At 55.3% G+C, this 11,241-nt stretch overlaps 1 protein-coding gene and 1 long non-coding RNA gene across 8 annotated transcripts in view; one reads left to right on the plus strand and one right to left on the minus strand.

Moving 5' to 3' along the window:
- Nucleotides 1-3,967, minus strand: part of LOC150052488 (uncharacterized) — a 29,034-nt gene extending 25,067 nt beyond the window's left edge. For both annotated transcript variants that reach the window (XR_016538122.1, XR_016538121.1), the window contains exons 1-2: nt 3,857-3,967; nt 540-698 (exon numbers count right to left, since the gene is read on the minus strand). This is a non-coding gene — a long non-coding RNA (uncharacterized LOC150052488). The remainder of the gene's footprint in view (nt 1-539; nt 699-3,856) is intronic.
- A 2,614-nt stretch (nt 3,968-6,581) lies between these two features.
- Nucleotides 6,582-11,241, plus strand: part of Syt7 (synaptotagmin 7) — a 57,799-nt gene continuing 53,139 nt past the window's right edge. The window contains exon 1 of one of the 6 annotated variants that reach the window (XM_090347558.1): nt 6,582-6,871. In XM_090347558.1, coding sequence (XP_090203684.1) covers nt 6,841-6,871 — 31 coding nt within the window. In that variant the 5' untranslated portion in view covers nt 6,582-6,840. The remainder of the gene's footprint in view (nt 6,872-11,241) is intronic. The other 5 variants (XM_090347559.1, XM_090347560.1, XM_090347561.1 and 2 more) reach the window with 5 other exon arrangements.

The following is an 11,241-nucleotide window of genomic DNA, read 5'->3' on the forward strand; positions in this document are numbered from 1 at the left end:
CTGAGCATGCTCCTCCTGCCCTCACCCCTGCTCCTGGGCTTTGAGCCCTGACCGCGCATGTGCACATGGATATCTCCACACCCCATGCACTATTAGGAGCTGAGGTGCTTCCTCCCTCTGTTCTCATTCTCACCTCTACCCCTCCAGAATTCTGTCCTTGGGGTCCACCCTAGACACTTCTGCATGACTTTGGAGATAGGAAGTCTGGGTTGCTAGAGCTGTGCAAAAAACTTAACTTGCATGTTCTTGCCTCTGATTCCTCAAATACTAAGTCTTAAATCTGGGACTCAGTTTCCCCTGTCAGGCTCAAGCTAAGAGATCGCATTTACTAAGCCTTCAAAGTAACTCAATCCATCTCATTGACCCTCCCGCCCACCTCCCATATCCATCTATATATTCTCAACAGTGTGGGGAACAGAAGTGGGGGTGTGCTAAAGATTAGGGGACAGCACCCCTCCACACACACACCTACATAGATACCCCACCCTACCCAGACCAGATGGAAGCTTCCTGGAAGGATCAGGAGTTTGACTTCCTACCAGCTGAGCTCATGCTGAGGTTCTGAACAATCTAGGCTGGAAGATCGCGGTAACTAGGCCGCCGCTGGGGATGGGCGCTGGAAGCTGGAGCTGACCGGCTTGGGGCTTCTGGGGAGGTGTCAGCAAGGTCTTGGGCTTTGAACAAACCACAGAAAGTTTCTGTAATATCAAAAGAGAGAGAGAGAGAGAGCTCTTAGTGTCTAATCATATGGAGGGAAGGGGGGCTGCTGGTGAAAGAGCGGGTACTCAGTTCCCATCAGTGGAGGATCAAAAAGCATTCGGTCAAAGAACCTTTAAATACCTTGAAAGGCAGGTGAAGCGAATTCAATGAGTTCTAAAAGGGATTTAAAACATCAGCCTGAGCTGTAGACAGGCTGGCTCCAGCCACAGCAAATGCTGGGGGGAAGGAGATGGTGGAGACCAATCACTAGACCTCCCCCCCTGACCCCCCCAACCACACCCATGATCCACTTCACAGTGGGGAAAGGAGGGCAGATTGAGAACTTAGCTCAGACCCACTAATGCTGGAAGCCATCTGGAGGCCTCCAAGGCCAACAACGTTTTTTTCTTTGTTTTTTTTTTTTTAAATCTGGAACCTGTGGGAACACACACCCAATGATATACAACATGTAGTGTCTGTGCTTGTGTAAGCATATTTTCTGGGGGAGAAGAGATAGGTGAGGTTTCTTAGAGCTAGGAGTGTGACCTGGTAGTAGAGGGCTCACCTATCATGAATGAAGCCCTGGGTTTGATTCCTTGGTACCACATACACAGAAAAAAAGAACAGTGCCCAGGCCCTGAATTCAAATCCCAGGACTGGCTAAATAAATAAATAAATAAATAAATAAATAAATAAATAAATGGAGATATTGCGGGGGGGAGGCAGCCATGGGGCTTGAACTCAGGGCCTGTGCAATGTCCCTAAGCTCTTTTCCTCAAGGCTAGCACTCTACCACTTTGAGCCACAGCACCACTTTCAGTTTCTTGGTGGTTAATTGGAGATAATAGTCTCAGGGACTTTTCTGCCTGAGCTGGCTTTAAACTTGGATTCTCAGATCTCAGCCTCCTGGGTAGCTAGAATTACAAGCATGAGCCACCGGCACCCAGCCCAGTGGAGATATTTAAGCATCTTCCTTGTGGTAGGCTGCAATAAACAAAGTGTTGGGAGAAAGAACTGGGTGATTTACCCCTGAGTCACTTTGGTTGGAATTGCCAAGTCAAGGAGCTTCCCCAGGGCCTCAGTCTGTTCCAGGGGTTCTGGAACAAAGGACTAAGGCCAAGCTTTCAAAAAAGGCAGTAGCTGTCCCTAAGTTGGAGTGGCTGGGAGAAGGAATAGCTACTTTCACCTCTAGGGGATCGTGAAGTGTCAGGAAGTCCCCAAGTCAAGCACATGGGGGTGTCAGATGACCATGGAAAAAAGAGAAAGTTGGGCAGAATTGGGGAGGGAGGAGATGACAGAGAGAAACAAGATGGGAAGATGGTGGAATGAGGGTGGGTTTTGAGCAAGAGAAGGTGTTCGGATCTGATGAGGGCCTGGGACTATGGAAAATCAGTCTGGATCAGAGGCCTTAAGCCTTAGCATCTGGAGTTAGCCTAAAGAGCCAGAAAGACACTCAACCCTGGCCTGGCCATGCATCAGACATAATTTCCTAACATCTATCTCTCTTCTCTTCTCTTCTCTTCTCTTCTCTTCTCTTCTCTTCTCTTCTCTCTCTCTCTCTCTCTCTCTCTCTCTCTCTCTCTCTCTCTCTCTCTGTATATATATATATATATATATACACACACACATATATATGTATATATATAATTTGTGGTGTGCTAGTACTGGGCTTGGCCTGGGTGGCACTGTCCTTTAGCTTTTTTACTCAAGGCTGTCTCTTTACACCTTGATCCACTGTTCTTCTTCTGGCTTTTTGCTGGTTAATTGGAGTGAAGAGTATCTCATGGACTTCCCTGCCCACTGGTTTCATGCCACAATCCTCCGTCTCTGCCCCCTGTGTAGATAGGGTTAGATGTGTGAGCAGCTGACTTCCTACCCTATCTTGGATATCTCTATATAGTGTAATTATCATCCCTATTCCACGGGTGAGAAAATTGAGGCCCAGAGGGGTCAACTCAGCAGCCAAAACCAAACAAGAGAGAGAAACAGGGAGAGGTGGGGCCAGAGTGCAAGCCTGATGTTGTGGCACTGAGCTCAGAACTCCAGTCCCTGCTACTATGGGACCTGACCTCCTCAGCAGGGCCAGCAAAGAGTAGAAGCCTGGGCCCCAGGTAGGACATGAGCTACCCTGGCTTCTGGGTCTGGAAAAAGGAGGTAATTAATCAGTAAGTATTGATTCTGTCTCTACATGAGGAGGTGGGCAAGGAGACGGCTGAACCGGCCTTCTAGGACTTGGCTGTCCAGTCCCTTCTAGGGGAGAGCTATGATATTTGCTAATTCTATGCTTCTCACCCTCTCTAGAGTCTTGATCTTTGCAGAGGAAGAAGGAACCCACTGTGGAGCAGATGCAGAACAAGTCCTTGCTCCAGATCTGGCACATTAGCACGCCCGTGACCTTGCCCTCTCACTTGTCACAGCCTGTCCCTCCTGAAGCAGGCCAGCACTCCCATCTGAATCTCTCACTATGTGGATAATGGCAAGGAGAGAGGTGTGTTTGTTCTATCACGTGAGCTTCACAAACGGCTTCCTCAGCATTTTTATTAATAATTCATACTGTAGCCCGGGAAGTAGGGGCGGGGGTTGGCAGGCAGGGACAAGGGGACAGAAACTATAGGGAGACAGCAGCCATGGGAGACCATGCCAGGTTAGAGGCCAGTGGGAACCCAGGAACCTTGTCTAATAGCTGTGGCCTAGCAACACAGCCAGGCAGCCTCTGGGGCCTTGTTTGGGGACAGTAGAGGCCAGGCATCTGCTCCTGAGGGACAAAATGTCCCTCCTTGCTTCCAGTCCCTCCCTAAAGCCATTGGCCCAGGACACCTGGCCCTGATAACTGTGCCAGATGGGAAACAGGCCTCAGGGGTCCCCAGCATGCTGCATGGCAGTCCTTGGGGAACCAGGTGCTGCCAGTTTCCTGCCACGTCATGGAACCCAGGCCAGCAACGTCATGGAATGACAAGGCCGCTTGGGGCAGCGTCCTCCCCCCCCCCCCCCGCCCCCATGGGTGCCAGAAAGGAGAAACAGAGCAAGTATCAGAGGCTTAGGCCCTCTCCTCAGAGAGTCAAAGCCTGAGGCAGGGCAGAGGTAATTCCTGTCTCCTGTGGACTCTTTCCTGCCTCCTCTGTCCAGTCCATGAGTGCTCAGAAGGTTTGGCTCTTACCATGCTCCATCAGGAGAGAGTGAGCCTTCAAATGCAGCAGAATGATTTGAAGCTAGACATCTGAAAGAACTTCCTTGACAGGAAAAACATAAAATGGGGAGTAAGCATGTAGTGTCCCTGTAAAGGATAAACAAATAAAAATCATCATTGGCACTCAGTATCTACCAAGAATCAGTCATATGCTCCAAGTATCATTTTAAGTGCATTTACTGTATCATCACATTTAATCTTATACTCATCAAAGGAATAAGTCTTTTTAGTCCCTTTGTATGGAATGAGGAAACAGGCCCAGATGTCTGTCTGCCCATGTTAATCACAGCCATAACAGCAGAGCTACATAAATCTGTATTTCTGCCTCTTTCCAAAGCCTCTGAACTTCCTCAACAAAGTGACTGAGATCCAGACCAAAGGTATCTTTAAAACCCTTCTTAAAGCTGGCAAGAGAGAGAAAACCACCCAAGATTCCCAATGGAGTCTTGGTTTACCCAATGCTGTTTCGGGGTTTCGTATCTGGCACAACTGGAGACCATCCAGTACTATACTTGTCCAATGCCTGCTGGAAGCGAATGCGGCTGAGATTTTTATTTTTGTAAGGTGTTGATCCTTCTCTTGGATCTTACAGCAGTTGGCCAAAGGCTAGGTGAAAGGACAAAGGGTTTCTCTTGGGCTCTCAATAGCTTCCTGGGCTGTGAAGCTCTGGGGCATTTAGCAACTTGAGTCTTCCTTCTCTAGAGGCCTTGCCTTCACCATTTGTTACGGGAAAGGGCAGCTTGAGTCATCTCTCTGGTAGCCTCTTCCATCAACTCTGAGAAACTGGGTGAGCCCAGATGCCCAGTAAAGACCTGTTGAGCTGCAACAGGGAATTCTGCTGTCCCTCTTCTGACTTTCAGGTAACTGGTTGGAAAGGCTCTGGAGTGGGTAGATTCCTGAATAAGAACTCTCTCTGTGTGCCCATTGATGGCTGGAGTGGAGGAAGGTGCCAGAAGGGCACATGATTGACTCTTTACAAGGCAATGAGAGGCAGCTGGGGGTGGGAGGGAAATAAGCAAAGGCAGGAAACCCCAGAATGCCAGAATGTTGGCTTGTCAGGCCCTAAAGGGTACTATGTTGGTACCCTAGTCCTGGGATCAAAAAAAGGGGGGGTGGGGGGAGAGTGGGTTGAGACTATGGATTGTTCCTGGGTGAGGACAGCTGCAGAGTGTCTGAAGCAGAATAATAGCCCTTGACCATACAGGAAAATTGCAGGCCTTAACCTACAGATGCTTTTTCTTTTCTTTCTCCCCTTTTCCATTTTTAATTAGAATATTCAATCTCAGGAAATCTGTTCTCCACCGGAACAGTCTTAAACAAGGTTTGCTGGGCTGGTGGGGGGTATGGGGGGGGATTTTCCTTATCTGTTTCTCAACCGGAAAAGCTGTGGGTGGAGGTGAATGTTCAGGGAGTGGGGGGGAGGTGGTTCCATGTGAGTTCTAGGGGATGGTGTGTGTGTGTGTGTGTGTGTGTGTGTGTGTGTGTGTGTGTAGTGTGGGGGGGGGTCTTGCGGCAGAGGCTTATCCCTGTGGGAGGGTGCTAGCTGCCTGCTGTTCTTCCTAAAGGTGAAGGTGTGGCTGAGCCCATACAGTGTATTTCTGGGGTGGGAGTAAGAATTCTGACGCTGGGAAGCCTGGCTCACCTGGGAACTGAATTTTCAGCAGGATGCTTCTGCAGACCCTGGCTTTTGCCCTCTTGCCTACCGCTCCTGTGTGTGTGTGTGTGTGGGGGCAGACCTGTACCGTGGCATGAGTCCTGATCTGTGTCTGGTTGTGTGCTAGGTGTATGTGTGTGTATGTGTGTGTATGTGTGTGTGTGTGGGGGGGGTACTGCCTGTGCCTGATGTCACCTTCGAAGTTTTGGGGAGTCCGTCAGATCTCACTTCCAGAATCAAACAGTTCCCGTGCTGTAGAGAAAAATAAACGAGTTCGCCCGATAATGCCAAACCAGCATAAGTGGCAGAGGTCCAGGAGCACCTCGGGGTGGGCAGAGAAGGGGGAAGTTGGTTCCTATCGTGGAGGTGCTGGGTCAAGGAGGAAAGGGGAGGGCCGGCTTCGGGAGAGGCTAGACGTTCTGCTGGAGTGAGTGAGGAGGGTCATCAGACCCAGCGCCCCACTAAGGACGGGGATTCCAGCCCAGTCGACTCCAGCTGGGAATGGGAACCGTGGCCGACCCAGGCCCAACGCTGGCAGAAAGGAAAGCAAAATCCACTCCTGGTTTTCGCACACACCAGCCTATCTTCCAAGGACCCTGCGGTGTCAAGTCCGGAGCTGACGCCCTCGAGCGGCCGCCCGCGAAAAACCCGGCGTGGATCCACCCGCCTTTCGGATCGGAGCCAGAGGACACCTCGGAGGAGGTGGCCGGTGGCCCTTCCCGGGGCGAGGCCGCTGCCATCTGGGCAGCACCGGTCGGGTTGATCGCGCCGTGCGGCGGGACCCTCAGATTCCCATGGCCGAGGCGCGGGGATCGGAGAGCGGGCCGGGCGCGCGGGGCGGCGGCCGTGCCCTCGGGGCGGCGGCGGGGCGGGCGGCGCGGGCTGCAGTGCGGCGTCCGGCCGGCAGCGGGCGGCCGCGGGCGCAGGCGGTGGCAGCGGTGGGCAGCGGCGGCGGCGGCGGCGGCGGGCGGCGCCGGCGGTGCCCCGGGCGCGCTGACACGCGCACACACACACACACACACACGCACGCACGCGCCCCGCCTCGTACACACTCACACACGCTCCGGCGCGCACACGCGGCGCGCGGGCCGGAGGGAGGCGGCTCGGCGGGCGGGCGGGAGCGCTGGCGGGCGGCCCCCGCTCTCCGGCTCGGCGGCTCAGTGCAGCCCCGCGCGGCCCCCGCCCTCGGACCCGCCCCCGGGGGTCGCCCGGCCCCATGCCCTGCAGCGGCGGCGGCGGAGCGAGGCGCGGCCGCGGGCGGCTCTGAGGAGCCCGGAGGGAGCCGGCGACGAGGGGGACCATGTACCGGGACCCGGAGGCGGCCAGCCCAGGTAAGCGCGGCCCCGCGCGGGCTGGACGGAGGCAGGCAGAGCCGGGAGCCGTCTCGGAGCCCCAGCCCCGGGGCTGGCGGGCGCCCACGGACTCGCCCCCTCCCCCCGGGCGGGGCATCGTCCCAGCACCGAGGGCGCGGGCTCGAGCCCAGATCCCGCCGTCCGGACGGTGCCAGGCTGGATGCCCGGGCCGGCCTGGCAGTGTCCCCACAAGGACCTCCTCCCCGCACCCTCGGCAGCCCAAGGACAACGTGTGTAGCGGAGCGCGGAGCCGCTGCCCCCGCGGGAGCCGGGCAGTGCCCTCAGAGGTACCCCGGCTCTCGGGCACCAGCGCCCCGGGGGTGCCGGCGCTGGGGGACCCCGGGACCGCGATCCTTACATCCTAGGGCTGGGATCGTGAGCGCAGGGGAGCCGAGGGGCATCGCCGGTGCCAGCTGTAAATGGAGAGGATGCCAGTCTGGTGCAGCGGCCGGGCAGGGAGGCTTCGGGGCACGGGGAACTGCGGGAGCTGGGGGCGGGGGAGCAGGGGTAGCCGAAGGGAATGGGGCGCCAGGGAAGATGACAGTGGGGGTGCTGGGGGAATGTGCGTCGAGGTGAAGAACCCCAAACTCGTTCAGAGCCGCCAGGGGCGGAGGGGGAGGGGCCGCACCCCTTTGCATTTCTCCTCAAAGGGAGTGGCCCGGGAGCCCACTGTCTACTCAGCATCTTCCAAGCCCGAGCCCGGAATCTCTCCTCCTTCCTCGGGAAATTGCTCTGCCATTTCCTCCTTGGCTCCTGACGCCTCCTCTCACGCAGTGCCCACCTGTAGGCAGGTCCCCTGCAGCTCCAGGCTCAGGCTTAGTCCCGGCTTCCACCTGAGATGTTCTCCTGGAACCATCACCTCCCATCCACCAGGTCGACCGTCAGGGGCTCCCTTCCTGGGTTGTCTCCAAAGCCAAAAGCATAGATCTAGCCTAGGATCTACTCCCCGTTGAAGAGCCTCCGGGCTTGCACACACCAGCCCCCTGGGAGTACAGGTGTTGGGGGGAGTTCACACCTCTAAGGCCCTCCCTCAAAGCATCTAGAACCAGGAGGATCTGGAGTGTGGGCTGGTGGCATCTGGCTTTGCCCCTTCTCATCTTCAGCCCACCCGCACTTGCTGTTTCCCTTTAGGGGGCAACCTCAGCCCATCCATGCCTCCCGTAGAATCCAATGTCACCTGCACTGGTTCATTTCAGCCCAGGTCCACCTGAGGACTACTTGCTGGTCACCAGGCATGATGCTCACTCAGCTCCTGGGTTATGAGGGTGAGGGAAACTCCGTCTGCTTCTCTGGAGCCTTACGCCCTTCTATGAATGTCCTCTAGGTGAGGGCTGAAGGGTCACTGAATCTGTGGAAGCTCTCCCATCATCTGTCAAGCTCCTGCTCACCTGCCAGGGCATTTTGCCTTAGAGGGGTGGGATTCCTGCACTCAGACCAAAGACAGGACCGTGCTGTCCATGGTTCACTCTCAGAAGCCCATAGCTTAGGTCAGACACCAGCTGAGGCGCAGGGGGCAGGTACAGCAAGGCTGCTCCTCTCCTCCCTCTCTTAACCAGGCTGGCAGTGCCCCACTCATTTCTTCTTATGTCACTGGCTTCTAGGTTCATGCCAGTGCCTCCTTTATCTCCCTTCTCATTTTTACCCGTCATGCTATCACTACCTCCTCCAAACACCTCTGCCCTCTTCTGTACAGAGGCCAACTTGTGCTTGGCATCTTCTGGTCAAAGAATCCGGACTCCAGTGCTACTCTTGGAAGACTCAAAACCCTTCACCTCCTCTAAATAGGACCTGTATTACCCCCTCACAGCTGTGGAGCCCCCCCCCATGCCTGTGACAGGGACATCTCTGACTAGGAAGAGGGCTAGCCTGAGGTTGTCTTTTCTCTGATGAAGGCATTAGCCTGGATCAAGAGCCTCTTTAGCTCTTAGTCCTCCAGGGTTCTCATAAGACCCAGAGACCTGGGTCTTGCCTCCATGCCCCCCTCCCAATACACACCCTCTCCTACCTCCTAAAATCCCTATGGCTCCAGGTCAAAGATGCCTCCCGTAAGCTCACTCAAGATCTCCTTGAGTCTGTTGCTCCCCAGCCAGGACTCTGTGTCCCCCATCCCTGCCCACCCTTTGCCTGGTACCAGGTGGGAGGGAGATATGCAAATTAATTCCTGTGTGACTCAAGCTGGCCCCTCCTCTCTCCCCTCTGGTCCCTCAGGAGCCAGTAAGTACCTCTTATATCCTGATCTCTTCACCCCCCCCCCACACTGCCCCAAACACCTGCGGCCCAATTCTCTCCTCAAAAAAAAAAAAAAAAAAAATCTCCTGTGCTCTCCTGCCCCCTCCTCCAGAAGGTCCCTGTGGGTATTAGCTCTCTTCACCCACTCACTCTGCAGGTCTCTACAGGGCTCAGCTAAGAGTTAAGGGGTTCTCCCCTCCTTGCCTGGGCTTCTATCCCCCAGGCACAGGTACTCCTGTGTGAAAGAAAGGGACTGAGAGAGAAAATGGGAAGCTGGCATGAATGAGACCACAGACTGCTTCCTGCTGGTGCATACCTGAGTATTACTGCTCTAGACGCTGTTCAACCTCCCCAGCTAGGCTTTGAGCCTCCCCTGGCCCTAACCTACTGCTCCCCATGTAGCTGGCCAGCCATTTCTCTTCCTGGATTGCCTGCCGGCCACCGCCCCCCCCCCCACCAGCCGGGCAGGACTTCAGCATGCCTGCAGGGGTCAGCGTTGCAGTGGGCAGGCAGGACAGACGGAGGAGGAGGAGGAGGAGGAGGAGGAGGGAGGGAGAGGTGACCTTGCGGTGAGCTAGTGAACAAGGCCAGAAAAGGGACCAGCTGAGAGAGGGGTCAAGTCCTAAGCCAGCCCCCAGCCCTCTGGGAGCTGAGCAGTGGTGTTCAAAGCCTTAGTCTGTCTCACCTGTTAGCGGGCTGTCTCCTATACACTCAGGGAGGTCATTCCTTGGGGTATGAGGGACAGACTTACATGAACTGCGTGGGGGAAGAGACCTTGGCATGGTGGGTAGAGGAACAAAGGCGCTTTCCAGCCTCACCCTGCACTTACTGGGTACAAGTTAGGGGCTGAGGTCAATGAGGTTGTGTGTGCAAAGCAGGAGTTAGAGGTATGGGTTGAAAGGGCAGATTAGGGGTATATTGGGAGGATTAAAGTCCAGGGATGGAGAGGGGGAAAGGCCCAAGTGTGTGTGTGTGGGGGGGGGGCTAAACATTCCATCATTTCTCTGACAACTGCCTCTGGACCTTCCTCCTGCAATCTGCCCTTCCTTCTCAAACTGCCCTGCTGCCTGCAACCTGGGCTTGAGGCTGGGGCTCAAGATTCATTAGCTTCCCAACAGGTATGGCAGGGAGAGAACCTGGGATGAACAGACCTAACATCAGCATGGGAGAGGATGCCCTTCAGGGGGTGGACAAATTGCCAGTACCTACAAGCTATAGAGTTGCTGTTGAGCTGTTGAGACTGGCTCCTTCTTGGCCCTGGTTCATGCTGTTCTGTAGCTTTGGGAGAGAGCCTGACTGGTAGACCAGGTGCTCAAGGACTATAAGATGATCCCGAGGGAGACCATCATGGGAAGGAGATGGTCCTGAAGTTTCTCTTTTGATGGGGAAGCAAGGCTGTATGGGGTGATGAGCCAGCCGGTGACAGGTGAGGAGACAGCTGTAAGGCAGAAATAATTGAAGACCAACCTTCAGGCAGCTGGGTTCTACCCCTGGCTGTCCCCAAGCTCAAGCCTCAGGGACACAGAGACAACTCGGCACACGTCTGCTTGCCAGCCTTGTGGTAGCATGTCTGTAGGAAAGGCAGAGGAGGAATGTGTGGCTCCCTCCCCTCCTTACTTTCCCCCCATTCCAGTTCTCCACTCACCCCCTGTTCTCACAGGGACTTTGAATCCTTATTGAATCTGATGGACTGTTTTTCAATAACCACTTTCCCCTGAGGAATGAGGCGGAGAGCATCAGGAGAGATGCTGGTGAGGGGGGCCACATGTGGGCCAGAAGGCCCAGGCCTGAGGAGAAGTTGGCCTCATGGCCACCTGAGTGGTATTGAGGTATCCCAGGTGGGCACACGCAGCCTTGCTTAGAGACAGCCCTTTGCTCCATGGACAGTGCCTGGCAGGTGGCACGCATGGCCAGCAAGGTCAGCTTTTTCTGTCAGGGCAGTCACTGGTCTGGCCAGGTGCCGGAGCTAGCCTGTGCCAGGCCCCGCCTGGGTACCCTCCTGCCTTGCCAGGGAACCCTAGCCAGTGGTGCCAAGCAAATTGTGCCAGTTCCATGGACACGGAGGTCCCTGACCTTCCAGGCAGTGAGGGCAGACCTTCTGGACCCTATCCAGTTAGTAT

Source organism: Megascapheus bottae, chromosome 16 (genome assembly GCF_031878675.1).
Source record: "Megascapheus bottae isolate mThoBot1 chromosome 16, mThoBot2.hap1, whole genome shotgun sequence".
In the NCBI taxonomy this organism is placed as follows: Eukaryota; Metazoa; Chordata; class Mammalia; order Rodentia; family Geomyidae; genus Megascapheus; species Megascapheus bottae.